General features: G+C 45.8%; 1 protein-coding gene across 1 annotated transcript in view; it reads right to left on the bottom strand.

The window, feature by feature from the left end:
• Positions 1-13,501: 13,501 nt before the first annotated feature.
• Positions 13,502-23,607, bottom strand: part of LOC134593516 (acetylserotonin O-methyltransferase-like) — a 70,518-nt gene continuing 60,412 nt past the window's right edge. Inside the window, exon 5 of the mRNA XM_063444590.1 lies at positions 13,502-13,713. Coding sequence (XP_063300660.1) covers positions 13,502-13,713 — 212 coding nt within the window. The remainder of the gene's footprint in view (positions 13,714-23,607) is intronic.

The raw sequence follows: 23,607 nt of genomic DNA, 5'->3' as shown, positions 1-23,607 counted from the left end.
TGTCCCTAGAGTCTCAGTGTCCCCATGTCTCTAAGTGTCCCCTAGTGTCCTAGTGACATTGGGAGACATGGGGACACAGACTCTAAGGGACACTGGAAGACATGGAGATACAAACATTAGGGGACACTGGGTGACATGGGGACACAGACACTAGGGGACAATGAGAGACATGGAAACACTGGGGGACACAGGGAGACATGGGGACACTGGGCGACTTTGAGACCTAGGAGACATGGGGCACTCCCAGTGTCCCCACATCTCCCAGCCAGTGTCCCTAGTATCTCAGTATCCTCATGTGTCCCTGGTGTCTCTGTCTGTAGTGTGCCAGTGTCCCTAGTGTTTCCTAGTCCCCTAGTCCCCCAGTGTCCCCGTGTCTCAGTGTCCCCTAGTATAAAAGAAAAAATCTCAGGCACTCACTGTAATAGATTTAGGCAGGTTTATTGGACACCGCAATGTTTCGACCTTTACCCAGGTCTTTATCAAGTCTCCAATGTCCCCTAGGTATCAGTGTCCCCTAAGTATCAGAGTGTCTCTCAGTGCCCCAATGTCTCTCAGTGCCCCAATGTCTCTCAGTGCCCCAATGTCTCTCAGTGCCGTAGTGTCTCTCAGTGCCCGTAGTGTCTCTCAGTGCCCGTAGTGTCTCAGTGTCCCCTAGTATAAAATAAAAAAATCTCAGGCACTCACTGTGATAGCTTTAGGCAGGTGAATTGGACACTGCAACATTTTGACCTGTACCCAGGTCTTTATCAAGTCTCCAGTGCCCCCTACATATATCAGTGTCTCAGTGCCCCATGTCTCCCAGTGTCCCCTCGTGTCTATCACCCAGTGTCCCCATGTCTCCCAGTGTCCCCAGGTCTCCCAGTGTTCCCTAGTATCTGTGTCCCCATGTCTCCCAGTGTCCCAATGTCTCTCAATGTCCCCTAGCGTCCTAGTGACATGGGGACACAGACACTAAGGGACTGGGAGACATGGGGACACAGACATGCACCCTTTTTGTGTATGTTCGCCCTTTCGGACGTTCTGGTTATGTGATTTGTGTCAGTGGCCCACCCTTTTACCGCATCCATAGACTTCCTGCTTTACTGGACACTGCTGTTAGGGGGTATGGGTTTACTTGAAAGATGAAAGCGTGAGATTAGCAAAGGGTTTGTGTTTTCTCATAGTTGCATCCTATGAGTTTCCCTCCAGCATCATCTCCATCAGATACATGACGCTTAGGAGGTAGGACTGTTTTAGTGTTTTTGGTCAATAAGATTTTGTAATTAGGCCCATCATAATTATCAGCACCAGGCCCACTGGGCTCTTAATCCGGCCCTGGGTCTGGGGCTCTGATAGTCGGCCGGCCTTTCTCAAAGGTTGTAGTTGTCCATATGGCCCCCTGCCACTTGTGCCCAGTTGTAGATCCATGGTTTGGGGAAAAAGTAACCAGGGTGCCCTCTCCCGTGGTTGAACAAGGCTGTTGTTGGGGAAAAGGGGTAACAGGCTACTCTCTCTGCGACACCCTCTCTTGTTGTAGGGGAAAAACGACTGTCTCCCCTTCTAATACTTTGTCTTGCTGTTGGGGACCAGGACAGACTGTCCCTATTCCCAGTGGTGTAGGTGCAGAGACTACGGTCCCATCTGCACTGTTGTGGGGCTTACTGTCTCCCCTTGGTGTGCTAAGCTGCCGCTGGGGAGAGGGGGGTAACAAACTCCTCTCCCTTACACACTTTCAGCCGCTGGGGAGAGGGGGTAACAGGCTCCTCTCCCTGAACCGTAAACTGCCGCTGGGGAGAGGGGGTAACAGGCTCCTCTCCCTGCGACACCCTCTCTTGTTGTAGGGGAAAAACGACTGTCTCCCCTTCCAATACTTTGCCTTGCTGTTGGGGACCAGGACAGACTGTCCCTATCCCCAGTGGTGTAGGTGCAGACACTACGGTCCCATCTGCACTGTTGTGGGGCTTACTGTCTCCCCTTGGTGTGCTAGGCTGCCGCTGGGGAGCAAGGATGACACCTTCAGCCCCCTGTAACATACACTGCCACTGGGGATCTGGGCCGACTGCCCAGCATCCCTGTAGGGCTGGTAGAGAGATCTCGGTCCCATCTCCACCTGCCATCTGTGGGTCTCTCCAGGACCAGTCTATGAGGTCCCCCACTTCTGCAGCTGGTAGTGAAGCAGGGGGTACCTCGGCCACGTTTTCCCAGCTGTAGGCTAGCAGGTCTGGGTCTGCCACCCAGTTTTCCCGGTCTGCGTCCCTGCTCTGCGGCTGGCAGGAATTTAATAATTCTACATAGTCCATCTCCAGCTCTCGTTCCATGGCAGCGAAACGGCTGAGGTCTTCTCCCAGTCCAATAGATCCCGGGCCCTGTAACATCTCACCTCGGTAATGAAAGATAGCCCAGTACCGTGACTCTGCTGGACTGCCGAAGTCGACATCCTCCGCTAAGGCTTTCCACAACAGGCCAGGGCTCGTGTAGTTCTAGTTCGGGAGTTGGAAGATTCGTACAGTTTGCAGTTCGGGAGATTGGTGCTTGCAGTAGCTGTGGGTCTATGGGAAAGGGGATTATCGCCTAAACGTTTTTTATCCCCTTCTGAGCGAAACGGTCTGCAACACTGTATATATGTGTAATGTGTGTAGGTAATAGCATATGTGCATATAATGTGTGCATTTATGACTAGGGTTGTATATGCTCATATTTTTACATATTATTTAATTGGTGACTTGACATGTGACTTTGTGTGTGGGGTAAACGAGTGGGTAACCGGGTATTTCTTAAGGTGATTACATTTATGTGTGCAGTGCATTAATGGGATATTATGTGACTGCATGGATGGGTAAACAAACATACTATGTAACTAGATGAGTGACTGAACAGGTGGCTTGGTGTATGTGTGTATGTCTGGTAGGAGAAGTTGACTTAATAAGGTAGCATGTGTATGGCTAGCTAGGGAAATATTGTGGCTAGTATATGGGTAGGAGAGGATAAGATGGGTTGGTAGTCTCTATTTTGGTAAAATGGTATTGTGGTGAGGGAGTAATATGAGCAATTATGTCACAGCACCCTAACACACACACACACACACACACACACACACACACACAGCACCCTAACACACACAGCACCCTAACACACACACACACACACACACACACACACACACACACAGCACCCTAACACACACACTGTCAGGATCGGGACAGGGATCCAACACGCAGAGTACAAAGAGTGGAAAGGTACGTATACCGGGCCTTAGAATGGCCGGACTAACGTACCGAGAGTAATAGAGAATAGTCAGAGACAAGCCGAGGTCGAGGGAACGAGAAGACAGATAAGCGAGAGACAAGCCGGGTCAAGGGATAACAGAGATAAGCAGGGTAGTACAACGAGCCGAGTCAAAACCAATAGAGCAAACTAGAATACCAGAGCACTGAGTGACTAGACAAGCTAGAACCACGACAGGGCAATGAGCTGAAGGGAGAAGTAAGCTTAAATACCCTGGCTCTGGATGGAAATCACGCCTCTGACAAGTACCGATTGGATATCGGACACTTGAGTGACAGATCGCTCGTGATAGCGTCATGACGTCACGTATTGAGCGTCCCGCTAGAAAAGGATGTGGATTCCTCGCGGTCGGTGTTTAAGTGACTGGATGAACCACGAGGAACGAAGGAAACAGCTCGTTTGGACGGATAAACTACTAAGTCTCTACCTCTTTTAGAGGTAGAGACCTCAGGTACCCTGACAGTACCCCCCCTCTCAGATACGCCCACCGGGCGGAAGGAACCGGGACGAGAAGGGAAGTGGAGGTGAAATGCTCTGCGAAGGCGAGAAGCATGAACGTCCTCCTGAGGTACCCAACTCCTCTCCTCAGGACCATATCCCTTCCAGTTGACCAGATATTGCAATTTTCCCCTTGAAATTCTGGAATCAATGATGGAGCTGACCTCGTACTCCTCCCGACCCTCCACCTGAACAGGACGAGGTGAGGAAACCTTAGAGGAGAATTTGTTGCAAATAAGAGGTTTCAACAAGGAGACATGAAAAGAGTTAGGAATGCGTAAGGCAGGTGGCAGAGCAAGGCGATACGCAACCGGGTTGATACGAGTGAGAACCCTGTAAGGACCTATGTAGCGAGGAGCAAATTTCATAGATGGAACTTTTAGGCGAATATTCTTAGTGCTCAGCCACACCCTATCCCCAGGAACAAAGACCGGAGCCGCTCTTCTATGCTTGTCAGCGTGTCTCTTGAACAACGAGGAATTATGTAACAGAATTTGCCGAGTCTGATCCCATAATTTCTTCAGGTTGGCGACATGATCATCAACCAACGGTATCCCCTGAGAAGAGGAAACCGAAGGAAAAATTGAAGGATGAAAGCCATAGTTCATGAAGAAAGGGCTAGAGCGAGTTGAATCACAAACAAGGTTATTGTGTGCGAACTCCGCCCAAGGAATCAAACCGACCCAATCGTCCTGGTGTTCGGAAACAAAGCAACGTAGATACTGCTCAATCTTTTGATTGGTGCGTTCAGCAGCTCCGTTAGACTGAGGGTGATAGGCAGAGGAGAAGTTCAATTTGATTCCCATTTGAGAACAAAAGGATCTCCAGAAACGTGAGACAAATTGAGAACCTCTATCAGAAACAATCTCCGAAGGAATCCCATGTAGGCGAAAAACTTCTCTCGCAAAAATCTCTGCCAATTCAGGAGAAGTCGGAAGTTTAGGTAATGGCACGAAATGGGCCATCTTTGTAAATCTATCCACCACCGTGAGAATAACAGTCTGTCTCTTGGAAGCAGGCAAATCTACGATAAAGTCTATGGACAGGCAGGACCAAGGTTTCTCAGGAATGTCCAAGGGGTGTAACAGACCACAAGGAGATGTATGAGGTTGTTTAGTCTTAGCACAAGTCTCACAAGCTGCGACGAACTCCTCAATATCTTTTCGTAGTGAAGGCCACCAGAAATCCTTGGATATCAGAGAGTATGTCTTGCGAATACCAGGATGGCCAGCTACTTTACTTACGTGAAAACATTGTAAGAGCTCCAGTTGGAGTTCAGGGGGAACAAAGTTTCTTCCCTCAGGAGTGTTTCCGGGTGCCAGATGTTGTGACTTCAAGATCTGGTCAAGTAGCGGAGAATGGATTTTGAGACTGGTATTAGCAATAATATTGCATTTGGGTACAATGGAGGACAAAAGTGGTTCAACTGAAGCAGAAGGCTCATATTGGCGAGATAGCGCATCGGCTTTAGAATTTTTTGACCCAGGTCTGTAAGTCAGAACGTAATTGAAATGGGTAAGAAATAACGACCAACGAGCCTGCCTGGAGGACAAACGCTTGGCCTCTCCGATATAAGACAAATTTTTGTGGTCCGTTAGAATGGTAACAGGATGTAATGTACCTTCCAATAAATGTCTCCACTCTTTCAAAGCCTTGATAACCGCTAGTAATTCTCTGTCACCAATGTCATATCTGCTCTCTGTACCAGACAATTTTTTAGAGAAAAATCCACATGGATGTAATGGTTTATCAACACCCAACCTTTGAGATAGGACAGCACCTAAACCAGTCTCAGATGCGTCTACCTCAAGTAGAAAAGGCAGAGAAGTGTCGGGGTGAACTAAAATTGGAGCGGAAGCGAAAAGTTCCTTGAGAGTTTTGAACGCAAGAAGAGCTTCAGTAGTCCAATTCTTAGTATCAGCCCCCTGTTTGGTCATATTGGTGATAGGTGCGATAATTGAAGAATAACCCTTAATAAAGCGCCTATAATAATTAGAAAAACCAATAAATCTCTGTACGGCTTTAAGACCTTTGGGTAAAGGCCACTCTAGAATGGACTGGAGCTTATCCGGATCCATCTTAAATCCCTCCCCCGAGATCACATAGCCGAGAAAGGTTACCTGGGTTTGATCAAAGCTACATTTTTCCAACTTGCAGTATAAGCCATGCTGGAGAAGCTTGTGCAAAACCCTCCTGACTTGCTTGTGATGAGTCTCAATCTCACTAGAATGTATGAGTATATCATCTAGGTATACAATGACGCAATCTTGCTGAAATTCCCTAAGAATCTCATTTATCAGATCCTGGAATACAGCTGGTGCATTGCATAACCCAAAAGGCATGACAGTATATTCATAGTGGCCATATCGAGTATTGAATGCCGTCATCCACTCATGTCCCTGCTGGATTCTCACCAAGTTATATGCCCCTCTGAGATCTAACTTGGTGAAAATTGTAGAGCCCTTCAAACGATCGAAGAGTTCGGTGATCAAGGGAATCGGGTAGGCATTCTTAATGGTTATCTTATTTAGGCCTCGATAATCAATACAAGGTCTTAAAGAACCATCCTTCTTTTTAACAAAAAAAAATCCAGCCCCGGCAGGAGAGGAGGACCTCCTAATGAATCCCTTGTCTAAATTTTCGTGAATATACTCCTCTAGAACTGAGTTCTCTTTCGTAGATAACGGGTATACATGACCTCTGGGCGGCATGGTACCAGGGAGTAGGTTAATTTTGCAATCAAAGGACCTGTGTGGGGGTAAGGTATCGGCTTTCTTTTTGTCAAACACTGCCTTTAAATCTAGATACTGAGACGGAATTTGTGTCTCTGTAGAATTGTCAGAGTTAGTCGCGGTGTTGGTTAAGCAGAGAGGTGAGACCTTCCGCAAGCATTTCTCTTGACAATTCTGTCCCCATGAAACTATCTCCCCTGACTCCCAATTAATAATAGGGTTATGTCTCCTCAACCAGGAGTACCCCAGGACTATGGGAATAGACGGAGACGAAATGAGCAGTAAGGATATGTCCTCTCTATGTAGGATGCCAGCAGTTAAGTTAATCGGTATGGTCTCACGGAAAATGACAGGCTCAAGTAACGGTCTACCATCGATGGCCTCAACGGTCAGTGGTGTCTCTTTTAACTGGGATGGAATAGCATGCTTGGCAGCAAAACCCTGATCTATAAAACTCTCAGCAGCTCCAGAATCGATTAGTGCCATAGTCTTGACTACTCCCTTTTCCCACTTTAAAGAAACGGGTAACAGAAGCCTGAACTCTTTGTAGTTGTGAATAGAGGACAAAGTAGAAACACCCAAGGCCTGTCCTCTAGAGAAACTTAGGTGCGAGCGTTTCCCGAACGATTAGGACAATTTAGGCGTAAATGACCTCTGACTCCACAATACATACATAAACCCTCCCTTCTTCTGTACTGTCTCTCCCTCTCTGTGAGATGAGTACTGCCTATCTGCATAGGTTCAGAAATACGTAAATCCTCGAACTCAGAATTTTGAAAGGTAGGCGCTAGTTTAAAGGAGGGTCTACGGGTCCTATCTCGAGTGTTCTGCCTCTCTCTTAGGCGTTCATCAATACGAGATATAAAAGAAATTAAATCCTCCAGATTCTCAGGGAGTTCTCTAGTAGCGACCTCGTCAAGAATTACATCTGATAACCCATTCAGAAACACATCTATATAAGCCTGTTCGTTCCACTTAACTTCTGCCGCCAAGGACCTGAACTCTAGTGCATAATCCACAAGTGTTCGATCGTCCTGTCTAAGGCGCAACAGTAATCTAGCTGCATTGACCTTTCTACCAGGAGGGTCAAAAGTTCTTCTAAACGCAGCTACAAAGGCATTATAATTATAGACTAGTGGATTATCATTCTCCCATAAAGGATTGGCCCATCTCAGAGCTTTCTCAATGAGTAAAGTAATAACAAATCCAACCTTCGCTCTATCTGTAGGATAAGAGCGGGGTTGTAATTCGAAATGGATGCTAATCTGGTTCAGAAAGCCACGACACTTCTCCGGTGACCCGCCATAACGTACTGGTGGGGTAATACGGGAAGAAGCACCTACAGTGGCTACCTCTAGACCTGAGACTGCAGGAGAAATAGAAGGAGTACGTGTCTCCTCAGGTGGGTTACTAGCACGAGACAAAAGTGCCTGTAGTGCTAGAGCCATCTGATCCATCCTATGCTCCATGGCGTCAAACCTGGGATCAGAAGAACCAAGCTGACTGTTTGTACCTGCAGGATCCATTGGCCCTGTCGTAATGTCAGGATCGGGACAGGGATCCAACACGCAGAGTACAAAGAGTGGAAAGGTACGTATACCGGGCCTTAGAATGGCCGGACTAACGTACCGAGAGTAATAGAGAATAGTCAGAGACAAGCCGAGGTCGAGGGAACGAGAAGACAGATAAGCGAGAGACAAGCCGGGTCAAGGGATAACAGAGATAAGCAGGGTAGTACAACGAGCCGAGTCAAAACCAATAGAGCAAACTAGAATACCAGAGCACTGAGTGACTAGACAAGCTAGAACCACGACAGGGCAATGAGCTGAAGGGAGAAGTAAGCTTAAATACCCTGGCTCTGGATGGAAATCACGCCTCTGACAAGTACCGATTGGATATCGGACACTTGAGTGACAGATCGCTCGTGATAGCGTCATGACGTCACGTATTGAGCGTCCCGCTAGAAAAGGATGTGGATTCCTCGCGGTCGGTGTTTAAGTGACTGGATGAACCACGAGGAACGAAGGAAACAGCTCGTTTGGACGGATAAACTACTAAGTCTCTACCTCTTTTAGAGGTAGAGACCTCAGGTACCCTGACACACACACACACAGCACCCTAACACACACACAGCACCCTAACACACACACAGCACCCTAACACACACACACAGCACCCTAACACACACACACAGCACCCTCACTCACACACACAGCACCCTCACTCACACAGCACCCTCACTCACACAGCACCCTCACTCACACAGCACCCTCACTCACACAGCACCCTCACTCACACAGCACCCTCACTCACACAGCACCCTAACATACACATCACCCTAACACACACAGCACCTTCAATCACACAGCATCCTAACACACAGTACCCTAACACACAGCACCCTCACTCACACACACAGAACCCTCACACAGCACCCTAACACACACACACACACCACCCTTGCACAGCACCCTAACACACATAGCACCCTAACACCCTCACACAGCATCCTAAGACACACAGCACCCAGACACACTGCACACCTCACACACAGCACCCTCACACTGCACCCCCCCCACACACTATACTCCTCACAAATGCACACTACACCCCTCACACATACACCCTACACCCTTCCCACACACACTGCACACCTCACACATACACGCAGCAGCCCCCAAACACACTGCACCACTCATACACAATACTTCCAAACATATATGTATATATACTACAGAACCCCTCACACACATACTGCACACGTTACATTCCAGACAAACACTAGATTCCTTACCCAACTCTGAATCCTCTACATATATACACACACTAGATCTCTATATACACTCTGAATCCTCTATGCACACACACACTCACTAGATCTCCTATACACACTCCTGAGTCCTTCAAACATGCACTAGATCCCCTACACACAGACGCTGCACAACCTACACACACACTACATTTCTGACATACACACTCTGGATCCCCCATGCATACACTAGATTCCATTTAAGCAAACACATAGTGTCTCCATAAATGGGATACAGTGAGTATCCCAATTATGGAAACCCCTGAGACAAGTTTCAAGCAAACACAGCCCAAGCATGTTTTTAAATTTGCTTGCGCTGTGCAGAACAAATACAGGGCCTTTTTCTCATGCCCTGGAAGAGCATTGAACCAACATGCTCACTTTGAGATGGGGCGCGCTTGCCATTGGGGATGATAAAACACACCCTATCTGGCCCTGCCCCCTTTTCAGTGGTCCGCTGTGAATAAAAAATGCCCGGGACGAATTTTATCCCCAGTCCGGCCCAGCCTGCAGATGAAAACATAGCAGTTTCAGAGAAACTGCTATGTTTACATTGCAGGGTTAAGCCAGCCTCTAGTGGTTGTCTTTTCCGGACAGCCAAAAGAGGCGCATCTGCAACGCTGGAGGCATTTAATGCCTCCATCATGCAGAGCCTCCATAGGAATGCATTGAAAAATGCTTTCCTATGGACACTGTGAATGCGCATGCGGCTACACTGATGTTGGAAGAGGGAGCTGACGTCGGCGGGGGAGGAGAGGTCACCAGCGCTAAGGGAGCCCGGCGCTGGAAAAAGGTAAGCTGCTGAAGGGGTTTTAACTCCTTCAGTGCCACAGGAGGGGGACCCACTTAGTTAAAACCACTTAGTTTTCCTGACACTACAGTGATCCTTTTAATTTTGTATATTTGTTGTGTATTAAAATTGTTTTTGTATTTTATTGTACCCTGTTGTAACAATGCAATGTTTTGTGGAACCAGGACATACTTGATACTTAGAGAAATCTCAATGTATCCATCCTGGCAAAATATTTTATAAATAAATAAAATATGTCGGGAAAATGTCCTTAGTGTAAATTATTTGTATGTGTTAATCTTCGCATGGATATGCACGTGATTGTGTCTGTGCATCGGTGTATTCCTTTACAAGTATGTCTGTTTATGTAATTTATTTTGTATAATGGTAATGGATTGGAAAGGAGCTTTCATAGAAGCCTGCACTCAGCTAGAGGTGCAGATATGCAACACATCGCCACTAAACTACCAGGGAGAAACTTGCAAGCCCAAGCGAACCACAGGGGACCTTACCTGGACCATCAGAGAACATTGCTCCCTCCCTGCATAAAAAGTAACAAGGCAAAAATAGAATATATATATTTTATATATATATATATATATATATATATATATATATATATATATATATATATATACACACATTTTCACCCCTACAGACACCCACCACAATCATCTCCTCCACAGTCACCCCCACAAATAATCACAGTTACCTCCATGTTTGCAATCACCTCCATGCACACAGTCACCCAAATACACAGTAACACTCATAGACACACACACACACACACACACACACTCACCCTCAACACAGCCTTGCCAAAAACGATTCACATGTCAGGATTACAAGCAATACCCCATACACACAACCCACCACAATTAATTCCTACACAGTCCCATCAACACATGCACTCTAATACACACATCCACCCCCATACATACACAGTCGTCATCATACTCCCACAGGCTGCCCCTCCCCCCCCCCACACCTATAGTCACTCCCAAACACACACCTTCACCCCATGCACACACATTCACCCTTCATCGTCACCCTCTTACACACACAACACACTGCCTTGCCAAAAACACAATGCATGTATCAAGACCACAAGCAGTTCTCCATACAGACTACACACAGCAAACTGTTTTTACACAGTCACCCCCATGCACACAGTCACACCCCTTATACACAGTCTCCCCTCCAAACACACAACCACCCCAATACACACAGAGTCACTTCTATAAACAGCCCCTTATAATCTCCCTCATACACACAGTCACACACGACTCACAGCCTTACCATAAATGCCACACACACACTTCAAGACAACAAGCAGTACCCCATACACACAACACACCACAATCAGTTTCCACACACCCATACGCTTTCAGACACAGAGATGCACATGCTCATAAACACAGAGATTCACATTCATAGACACATACACACATATATATTACAGACAGGCTAAGGAAAACACATACATACAAGAATATCCACTACCAACCACATACTCTCAGGCACAAATACACAATGCTTGACTAGCACACATTGATACCGATATACACTGCCAGACACACTCATTGAGAAATACAACCAAATGTATAATTTCAGACACACATTGTCAGTATGTGTGTACTAGACATGTGCAATTTGTTTTGTTCCGAATGTGAATTTGGATGAATTTCAGGCAATTCCGATGCTTTTGAATGTCCAAAGAGCCAAATTTTGGAAGTGCCGAACCGAACCAAATTGACATTCGGATGCTTTCGAATGTCCAAAGTGCCGAATTGAAGTGCAGAATTTCGGAAGTGCCGAAGTGCTTTGGATTTCTGAAAAGTGGCAAAACAAGAGAAGGAGAGAAAATTACGTGAATGATGACAGGGGAAGCGTTGGGTTAGGGGTAGGGTCAGGGAGCCCTACAGATGTTCCGATTTCCGAAGTCCCAAATTGCCGAAGTCCCAAATTTGGGACCGAACCGAAGTACCAAATTTTTTTTCTTACACAAATTTCCGAACCAAATTTTTTGATCATGCACAACCCTAGTGTGTACCAGTCTGTGACTCTGTGCACCAGTGTGTTTGTGTGTCTATGTATATACTGTGTGTGTATATTAGTATGTATATGTGTGTGTCTGTATCAATACATGTGTGTAGGTATGTGTGTGTGTGTGTGTAACATTGAATCATACCTAATTGGTGTGCTTGGCCCACAAGTTCTAGCAAACGACAACCCAGGTATCAGTTGAGCAGGTATTTAAATCTGCTCACACCAAAAAAAGAAGGATATAAAGACCACTATTTTTAGTATAACATGTAATATTGCAAGTTAAATGATTAAGGATGTTACACAATAATGCCATCATAACAGGCCAGTCTTTAAAGAACCTATATCAAATTGGAACCACACACTCATGACAGACTTTGTGGATTTGCAAATGATACATAAGCAAGATATTCCATACTAGCACAGGAATGTTAGGAGCCAGCTTGTGGTGATGGTATGAAATAGTAACAGTCTTCAAATGATGATAAAAAAAATTGTTATAGATTCTTTCCTGACCAGACCTTTGGAAGAATAATCAAACTGACAAACAGAGTTTCTGGTGCAATTTGACAATTTATTGATAAAAGCACAGGATTTAAAAAGGTTTCCACAGATATCTATGAGTGACACAGAATCAAAATAATACAAACAATTAATTTGTTAGTAAATTATCTTTCAAAGTTCTGACATATACCATATGTTATTTTTGCCAAATTATGGATGCTGTATAATGCTTAACCCCTTAATTGCTGATCACTAGATAAACTCAATACTCATATGTTTATTATTGTATCACTGCAAACGTATCACACTACACTGCAAACATGCTCCATCTTTAGATATATCTATGTTAATTGTATCTATGAAATATCATTTAATTTACAGTTTATTCTTATAGTTTGGTTATGACTAATCGTAAGCCTTAATATTATGATTCACTGTAGTAGTTAAATGTTGTGGCAGATGGGTATAAGACAAACGGCATAAAATGAGTTTATCTGAAGTTATATAAGGGTATGTAGTGTGCAAAGTCAATTAAAATAAGACTCCGCAGGATTTAACATTTAGTAATTTAACTTGAAAACGTATTCGTGTTTGTTAATGTTGTTAGAGTGGTAGAATTATAAATATAGCTTCCTAGCATGCAAAATGGCCGTATCAGGTCCAAATTGTCTAACAATAAACCATATTATGATCTATACATTTTCATAACTATTCTTTATAATCGTTTTATAAAAAAAGAATAGCTTTAAATTGTGTTTTCAGAAAATTTTACGTTTCACCCATACAGGGTTGCAGATACCATAAACTAAATAATGAGTGTTAAATTCATTTTGCATATATTTTATAAAATTTCACATTTCACTTTCTAGCAAGGATGACTTCCATTATTTTTCCATTTGTACCCAATTGAATATCTTTAAATCCAGCAGTTTCAAGAAGAGTTTTAAATGCAGAGAGTGTTCTCTCTTTTCCATCTGTTATTGCTAACATCAAAATGCTATTCAAATGGGCTATTAGTGGGCCAGTCCGATCTTCATTTAAGAGCATTTCAATGATAAGTATCCCACCACCTGGATTAAAAAAATAAAAACATAAAATTACAAGCATTTGCAAATATATATAAATATATAAATTTGTGAGTGGCCCAGCTTTGCAATATAAATATATTGCAAGGCTGGGCCACTCGCAGGTCTCTGGTGCAGAATGTAAATGAATGGTTTTATGAGTACAGCTGCTCCTTTGAGACATTTGCTATTTCGCTGCTGGTATTGTATCTAAAGCATAAAAAGTTTTCTATTCTGCGTTAATAAGTGGATATTGTTAAAGGACCACTAAAGACACCCAGACCACTTTATTCCAATGAAGTTGCCTGGGTGCAGTGGTCCTGCAATTTTAACAATTAAGCTCCAACTATTTGGGCTTTCTACCTGACAGTCAATAGAGGCACTTATTTTGCACTGCTGAATAAAATATGTTGCACACGCGCATCACTTTCCCATTGCTCCGTTATGAGGAGTATGGATTGGACCATGCCTAAGGAGGTCATGCCTGCTCCATAACATTGTGGGATGCAGAAAAGTAAGCAGGACTGAGGGAACTTTGGCGCTGGAATAAAGTAATTAAAAACCTTTGTTTAAACCCTTAAGGACACATGACATGTGGGACATGTCATGATTCCCTTTTATTCCAAAAGTTTGGTCCTTAAGGGGTTAAATACTTATAGGGGATGACGACACTGACTTTATAACTAGGGACAAGGACACTAAAATGTTAGGAATACATTTGGATACAGGTTTGGACACTTTGGTTATAGAGTCAATCATTCCTAATCAATGTCTGGGTTATACAAATTGTTAATGATTAACATATAAACATTTCCCTCTCATTTTCAAATTTTCTATTGTTTCTGACAAGAATACACACCAGTCAGCCTGGCAATCAAGTAGGCCTGCTCACCTAGTTTCCCCATGTCTCCAAGTGTCTCAGGGTCCCCTAGTTTCCCCTAAGTCGCAATGATATTCGGGTGGCGGACGACTTGCTGCGTGAGGGTTTTGAATGGGGTTTTTTCATTCCTTTCTGGGAAAGGAAGGGGTCACGGGGGCTGCACAATCTGCGGTCGGTGGCGGAGTTCCCGGAGGTGGTGCAGCAGAAGCTGGCGAAGGAGGTGCAGTTGGGCAGGATGGTGGGCCCCTTTTGTAGTGTCCACTCTGGCTAACGTACGGGTGTCATCTCTAGGGGTTTCCGAAGAAAGAGCCTGGGAAGTTTTGGCTCATTCACCACCTCTCCTACACGAAAGGGGAGTCGGTGAACGACGACATTGATGGGGAACTGTGCTCGGTCTCCTACGCATCATTCGACCAGGCGGTCGAGCTTGTTAAAAAGGCTGGGCATGGGGCCTTGATGGCCAAGGTGTATGTGGAGGCAGCTTACCGCTTGCTGCCCATTCACCCAGACTGTCACCACCTGCTGGGTTGTTACTTTGACGGGGGTATTTTGTTGAATTGTGTCTCCCTATGGGCTGTTCGATTTCTTGCTGTTACTTTGAGACATTCAGTTCCTTTTTAGAGTGGGTGGTTAGGATGAAGGCGGGGAGTCATTCGGTGCTACCTGGATTATTTTTTCTGTGTGGGACTCATTGGCATGTCTTAACCTACTGCGTACTATCGAATGAGTGGCGGGGCAGTTTGGAGTGCCGCTTGCAGCGGGTAAGATGGAAGGCCCAATGGAGTGTCTCAGTTTCTTGGGTCTCGAAATTAATTTGGTGCAAGGGGAGTGTCGGCTGCCTCAGGATAAGCTGATGGGGCTGCGGGGAGTCGTTGCGGAGGTGCTGCGGGAACGGAAGGTGACCCTTCGGTAAGTGCAATCAGTCCTTGGGAGGCTCACCTTTGCCTGCAGGGTGATCCCAATAGGGCGGATTTTTAGCCGGACCCTGTCTGCAGCAACAACAGGGGTGCGGTCACAACACCATTTCATCAGGGTGTCGTCGCTGATGCGGGCCGATCTGGCAGTGTGGTAGGCATTTTTGCGAGATTTTAATGGTATGGTGTTCTTTCAGAAGGCGGGTTCTCAGTGGAGGAGCTCAAGCTCTTCACGGACGCTTTGGGTAGCGTGGACTTCGGGGCTTATTTTGGTGGCCTCTGGTGCACGGAGCGGTGGCCAGCAGAGTGGGGTGAGAGCACCCTCATCAGTAACCTGGCCTTCTTGGAGTTGTTTCCCTTGGTAGTGGCACTGGCGCTATAGGGTGACAAGCTACGGAACTGTAACATAGTCTTCTTCTCGGATAACAAGGCTATGGTGCACGCGGTTAACAATCTGTTGGCATCATCAAAGCCGGTGGTACGTTTGTTGCGGTGCTTTGTTTTGCTTTGCATGTCGCTCAATGTGGTTTTCTGTGCGAGGCATGTGCCGGGATATTTGAAAGTGGTAGCTGATGCTTTATCTCGTTTGCAGTGGTCCCGGTTTCTGATGGTGGCACCTGGAGCACAGGAGGTAGGGCAGGCGTGCCCGGACGAGATGTGGCAGCTCGGAGCGTCCTACTTGGGGGATACGTGTGAGCTTCGGTGGCACCGGGCACCCCGGCTACATACGGTAAGGTCTGGATGGCATGGAAAAGCCGTGGGCTGGGTTAGATCAGGCGCTGGCAGGGAAGTCGCAACTAGACGCATTACTCTGGTTTACATTTCGATTGCTAGCTGGGAATCCATCCCCGGCGGTGGTAGATAGGAACATGGCGGCCCTGGTGTTTTGATTTAAGTTACACGGGTGGGATGATCTCACGAAAAACTTTGTGAATCGCCAGGCGCTTAAGGGTTACTAGAAGAATCATTGGGTGCCTGATGCTCGGAGGCCTGTGTCTGTGAAGGTGTTAGGGGGTCTTCTGGGGATGTTACCTGAGGTATGTTTTGACGAGTTTGAAGGGCTGCTATTTAGGGCGGCGTTTCTCCTGGCCTTATTTGGTGCTTTAGGATCGGGGAATTGGTAAGTGCTAATCGGGTGGCTGATGGAGGTATTCAGATGTCTGGGTTACGCATGCTAGATGGGAGGCTCATGGTTCACCTGGCCTGGTCCAAGACCGATGTCAGGGGCAGGGGTATGGAGGTGACACTGGATGCCCTGCCGGACTCTGCATTATGTCCAATGACCATGGTGTCGCAGTACATGGCTAGGAGGCCCGCGGTTGGGGGGTAGTTCCTGGTGCATGCGGATGGTTCATCCCTTTCTCGCTTTCAGTTTTCCAAGGTTTTTCGGTTGGGACTGGCGAAGTTGGGGTTAACAGCGGGCCCTTTTGGGACGCATTCTTTCCGCATCGGGGCGGCTACTGAAGCCACACGTTTGAGCTTGGGGGAGGCTTTGGTCAAGCGGATTGGGAGATTGGAATCAGTCAGGTTCCAGTCATACGTGCATTTAGGTATGTTGGATTGAGATGGGGTGGGGTGGATCTGGGTGTGATGTGAGTTGGTGGTGATGTTTCTGTTTGTTTCCCTAGGAAAAGTCACCTGGATCATCAGGCATTCATTCGTGTTCTGGGCCAAGAGGAGAGCCGCAGCTCGAGTTCAGGGGCAGCAGTTGGGCTTTCCGAAGGACCAGTTAGCACTTCGATGGTTTGGTTATAGGGGATTTTGTTGGGGGGGGATGTTTGTAATTCAGTGGTTTGCATGGTAGCGGGTGGAGGTAGGCCGGACTTTCTAGTTCTCCACGTAGTGGGGAATGATTTGTGCCTGATACCACAGCATCAGTTGGTTAAATGGATGAAGCAGGATCTTAATAGATTGAGGGATATGCTTCCCGGGGTAATGGTGGTCTGGTCCGAGATGGTGCCCAGGTGGGGGGTGGGTTGGTAGTAAGACATCGGGAATTGGCGGTGGGGTTGCCCGGTTACTAACACTCGGATGGAGTTCACCTCTCCGCAGTGGTGTGGGACCTCCTGAACCTGGGTTGGCAGGAAGGACTGCAGAAAGCACTGTTTCTTGGGGGGGCTCAGATGGCTTAAGGGTTCAAGGTCTGAGCTCATGGCAGGATAGGGAGCTCAAGGAGAGGAAATAGGCTCCCCATTAGTAAGGTTATGTAAATGGTTATTGGTATGTTTGGTAGGTTTCGAGTCCTGTCGGTGGCTCAGAACCTGGCGGGGTAGGGGTATTCGGGTATACCCCTACCATGGTTAATTTATAATAAATTGTTGGCACTTTAAGTGATGTTTATGTTGGTATAATGTTATATATATATATATATATATTATTTATAGTGGGGTCATTGCCTTTTATACCTAACGGAAGGATACAGATGCAAAAGCGGAGCATAGGGCAATGACCTAAGTTTCTATGATAAGTTATTATTTATATATTTAATATAGCTGTGGACTATTTTACCCATATACCCTAGTGTCCGTGTTTTATTGGGGAAGGTATGTGGGGGGTTTGTCCAAGGTTCCGAATGCCCATATGGCGACGATACACCAGTCAAGTGTCTTTCAGTGTGTATACACTACACTACACACACAAATGCACTAAACCTACATGCACACCTACATACACTACACACAAATGCACACCTATATTCAAACACCTAAATTTACACACATACTTCATACAAAAATATGCTTACATTCAAATGTTCAAACACTGCTCACAAATACAACCCTGCAACGATGGGCAAATGTTAGATCCCCAGTTGGCATAGCATTCTTGGAGTTCTCCGACAGATGAGGATCTACCACTGGGATACTCAACGTGAGAAAGAGAGGGACACAGCACTTCTGAGTCTGTAACTACACTGTCACCCTCACCTCCCCTCCCCCCCACTGTCACCTGTCCCTCTCAGCTTTTATGCCTATAAAACTGATTGTCATGATATGCCAAAATTATTACTCTAAAACTACCATGAGATCCCAGAATTATGCCTCTAAAACTGCCATGATATGCCACGTTTCTGCCTCTAAAACTGCCATTATATGCCAAAATTATGCCTCTAAAACTGCCATGATATACCAAAATTATGCCTCTAAATCTTCCATGATATGCCACATTTATGCATCTAAAACTGCCTTGATGTGCCAATTTTATGCCTCGATTGCCATGGTGTGACGATTTTATTAATCTAAAGCTGATTGCCATGGTGTGCCAATGTCATGCATCTAAAGCAAATTGCAATGGTGTGCCAATGTTATGTATCTAAAGGGGATTGCCATGGTGAGCCAGTTTTATGCCTCTAAAACTGCTTGCCATGGTGTGCTAATTTTATGCATCTAAAGCTGCCAGGATGTGGCAATTTTATGCATCTAAAAATGATTGCCATGGTGTGCCAATTGTATGCCTCTAAAGCTGATTGCCATGGTGTGCCAATGTTATGCATCTTAAACCAATTTCCATGGTGTGACAATTTTATCCATCTAAAGCGGATTGCCATGGTATGCCAATTGTATGCCTCTAAAGCGGATTGTCACGGTGTGCCATTTTATGCCTCTAAAGCTGATTTCCATAGTGTGCCAGTTGTATGCCTCTAAAATGGATTGCCATGGTGTCAATTTATGCCTCTAAATCCAATTGCCATGGTGTGTCAATTTTATGCCTCTAAAGCTGCCATGGTGTGCCAAGTTTATTCATTTTGAAAATATGCATTAAAATCGAGTGGGTCTCGAAAAATTATTGTTTTCAAAAGTGGGTCTCGGACCGTTTGGAAAGCCCTGATTTATTAAATAGATTGTTATACAAAGGGTACCTTGAACTAATCAATATGAATTTTTTTTTATTATTAAGGAGACAAATAAAACAAGACACACGAACAATTTCTCAATTTTTACAACAAGCACATTTAGTAAGGGAATCAAATAACATTGGAAACTTTTATTATTAGAACCTAAGATTGCTAATTTTATAACATGACAGGAGGCTTCGTATTTGCTTAAGACTTTCTTTACTTAAGCTTCACAGCAGCACTTTTTTACTTAGTAACAGGATAACCAATCAGAAAATTTTAACATGGTATAAAAGTCCCTCCCTGTGACGTCACTTCCTCTTTCTTTGCTGCTTCACACCAGTACAGGTCAGAGTGCCACTGTCTCCTACTTTTCTGTGGTTTCTGTGGTTTATTCTTTATTCTTTATTCTTTATTTTTTACCTATCCGTTTCTGTCATAATTTCACTTTATATATGGTTTTTATTCCTAGGCGTTTGTTTCCTACCCTATCTTATTTTTTCCCTAAGTTTCTCTTAACTTAGTTCTTATTTCTACCTTATTTTTCTTTTCTCATTCTTACAGTTACATTTCTGTTTTGTATATCTATCGAATGTATTATATTTAAATTTTCAAATATACCGTTTTTAACAGTCCGGGTTGCGGTCGGCATATTTTGCCCCGTTTTCCCGGGCTTTCTGGGCCGTGGAGAACGCCTCCAGCGGCCCCGAGCGCGCACGGCGGCCATCTTGGATCTCGCACACCTCTGCGAGATCCAAACGGCCGCTTCTCTTCCTTGTGCGCATGAGCACGATCGCGGCGGCCATTTTCTTGGAGCCGCGATCGGAGCCCAAATAGCCGCACGGCGGCCATTTTAACTGCACTTCAGCAGTTCCTTTATTTCTAACACCTGGATAAAGATATATATATATTTTACACTACTATTTTTCAGATAATAATAATATTACCTCAGAGTAGGCTTGATTTCACTCCCCTTGGAAATACCTCACTCTGTAATTTCAATTTGATGAGTTACTGGCTTATACTACTCCCCCTGGTGGTGAATTGAAAGTACTACTTGGAACCAAATATTTATATTTCGGTTTTATATTCAACATCTCATTACTGTTGGGATTACCCCATTACCATTCAACCTGAGTTTTTCATCACATTTATACTGATTTATTGTAAGATTAAATCCCTAAATATATTTATGATTGCTGTTATGATATACAGCCCATGATTGGCCCGCTTTGTCTGTGCCGCTATACCTCTATACGGGTTTGAAATATTACTCCCTGAGGTTATTAAGTCTGGGTGACCCCCAGCTACAGCTTGCACTGTTTTAAAACATTTTAATAAAGTTTTGTGTTATTTCGGACGGCCTCAAATACATTCTAATGCTGGCCTATTCTGCCCCATAGGTATCATCACTATTGCTATGGAGGCTTCAATCCAAGACCAAAACTTACAAGCTGTTATAAATGCGGCTGTTGCCGCTTCACTGGAAAAGGCCCTGGCTCGGGTGCTGCCCATTGAGCCTAAAGACCCAAAAACTTCTGAGCCCCCGCCTTCTGAGGAAGAGGCGGATGATTCAGATTCCACAAGAAGGAACCCTTCCAAACCCAATAAAAGATATTGGAAAGGGGATGGGCCAGAACCCCTCAAACGCAAGGGGAAAGAACCGGCAAAACGCCCGAAACAGACTGACACCAAAACTAAACATCCCGTGCAACCTACTCTGTCAGAGGAAGAGGACGACTCCTTTGATTTACACCCCTTGGCCATCCTAGATGAGTGGCAAGCCGACCACTCTTCTGAAGATGAAGAAGACTGGCCTGTGGCTTCTTTTAAAGGGGCACCTTTCCCTCAAGATTTTAATAGAGATCTCACAACAGCGGATTCTGTACCCGAACAGAACCCTTCGGAAGACGCCGAAACCTTTATGGATACACTGGGTCAACCCCTATTTGACCCACGGCATATCAGATATCCTCGGTCTTCGGAATGGTCACTCCCATTTCATCTCTCCCAATATATCCATTTCTGGATCAGGAGACCACTAGACCGAGAGGTCCGCAAGCGCCTAAGAGCGGAATGCCCTAGGCCGACCTTGCCGGACAAGGTAGCCATGACCCCGGAGTTCGATCCAATGCTCTGCACATACCTAGCCAGAACTGGCCGTGACCCTAAAAAGGGCATTGAGCGCAGCCTACGCCTCACCCAGGACAAGATGTTGGATGTCCTGGGGCCCCTGGCAAGAATTCTACTTTTGGCTGATGAAGCCCTCACTAACGAGGGCCCCTTAGACCCATCGGTTATAAGAGAATGGGCACTACGCTCCATTTGCCTGCTGGGCAATGCAAATACTTCCCTATGTACGGAGCGTAGAAAAGCAGTGCTGCTGCGTATGGATGCCAAATTAACTGATCTGGGCACCAAAGAATTGGGCCCCAAGGCTAAGGGTCTATTATTTGGAGAACCCTATATCAAAGAGTTACACAAGCATGTAAACTTATACACTACTTTGAACAAAGCACAATCATCCATGAAAAGAGTATTCCACCAACAACCCTCTCGGGTTTTTGGAAGGGCTGGCCGTTCAAGGGGTCGTACAGTCAGCCGCTTCTGGGCCTCAGGCCAACGCCAGCGACCCCCCACCTCATCCTTCTTCCCCAACTACCAGTCAAGGGGTTTCTACACCCAAAGAGCAGACAGGGGAAGAGGAAGCAGAGCCCGTGGACGCAACAGATACCCTACAGGTGAGACTTCCTACTTTTCATCTTACTACGATTTATCATGCGGGCAGGTTATTACATTGTCTAGATATGTGGAAGACGCTGTCTTCAGATACCTGGGTTCTAAACACAGTCCGGGGTTATTTGATAGAATTTTATTCTCTTCCTACTCAAACAGGTTTTCCCCATTACCCGATAATGTCAAGAGCTCAAACCACCCTCCTCGATTCGGAACTACGTTCCTTACTAACAAAAGGAGCTATTCAACCAGCTCCACACGACAAAGGCTTCCTAAGTTCCATCTTCCTAGTCAAGAAGAAATCAGGGGAATTTCGCCCAGTAATCAACCTTCGTCAGTTGAATACTTTCGTGATATACAGGCATTTCAAAATGGAAGGGATTCATCTACTCAGGGACATCCTCCGACCAGGAGATTGGTTCACGAGACTCGACCTCAAGGATGCCTACCTCTCCGTACCGGTACATACATCCAGCCGACGTTTCCTCCGCTTTCTTTGGCACCACCGGGTCTTCCAATTCACCTGCCTTCCATTCGGCCTGAGTTCCGCTCCATGGTGCTTCACCAAACTACTCAAACCAGTCACCGCGCATCTTCGAGCAAGAGGCATTCGCTGCCTAATCTACCTCGACGACCTCTTACTACTCTGCGACGACGCATCCAGTCTACAGTCACAAACGAACTACGCATCTTCATTGATCGAATCCTTGGGATTCGTCATCAACAAGGCAAAATCCTCACTGACTCCATCCCAAATTATTCAATTTCTCGGCTTCGAGATCGACTCCTCTACCTGTGTTCTCCGCCTACCTCAAGCCAAACTAACTGCGATCAGGAAGGAACTACGCAAGACGCTTCGACAAGTGGATATCCCTCTCCGAGGTTTAGCTCGGATTGTAGGCCTACTTTCGGCTTCCATTCAGGCGATCTACCCAGGTCCCCTCCATTATCGGGCCATGCAACGTCTGAAGGCTCAGTTCCTCCAGACCCATCCATCATACGACCAGAGGGTCCCGATCACTACCGAGGTGAGGGAGGAACTCAACTGGTGGCTCCGCCACATGTCTGCCTGGAATGGCAAAGCAATTTTCGGCCCCACTCCAGACTTCGTGGTGGAATCAGACGCGAGCCTCCAAGGCTGGGGCGCAACTTGTCATGCAACTTCCACCGGGGGACCATGGACCGCGGCAGAACACTCTCTCCACATCAACTGTCTGGAGTTAATTGCAGGTTCGTTCGCAATCCGCAGTCTGGCCAACCACCTCTCAGACTGCTGTATCCTCCTTCGAATGGACAATATCTCAGCTGTCCAATACATCAACAAACTGGGAGGGGCCAGATCACGTACCCTATCCGAAGTGACAAAGGACATCTACAATTTTTGCTTCCAACGCAACATAACAATTCGAGCAGAATATCTCCCGGGAGAAACGAACATTACTGCGGATTGGTTCTCCCGGCATTGGAGGGACGTCAGCGACTGGCGCCTGCACGAATCAGTTTTCTTCCACATCTCCAAGCTCCGAGGACCGTTTACT

This window comes from Pelobates fuscus, chromosome 1, assembly GCF_036172605.1.
Source record: "Pelobates fuscus isolate aPelFus1 chromosome 1, aPelFus1.pri, whole genome shotgun sequence".
NCBI lineage: Eukaryota > Metazoa > Chordata > Amphibia > Anura > Pelobatidae > Pelobates > Pelobates fuscus.
The sequence above is the reverse complement of the archived record's forward strand: the minus strand, read 5'-3'. Positions and strand labels throughout refer to the sequence as shown.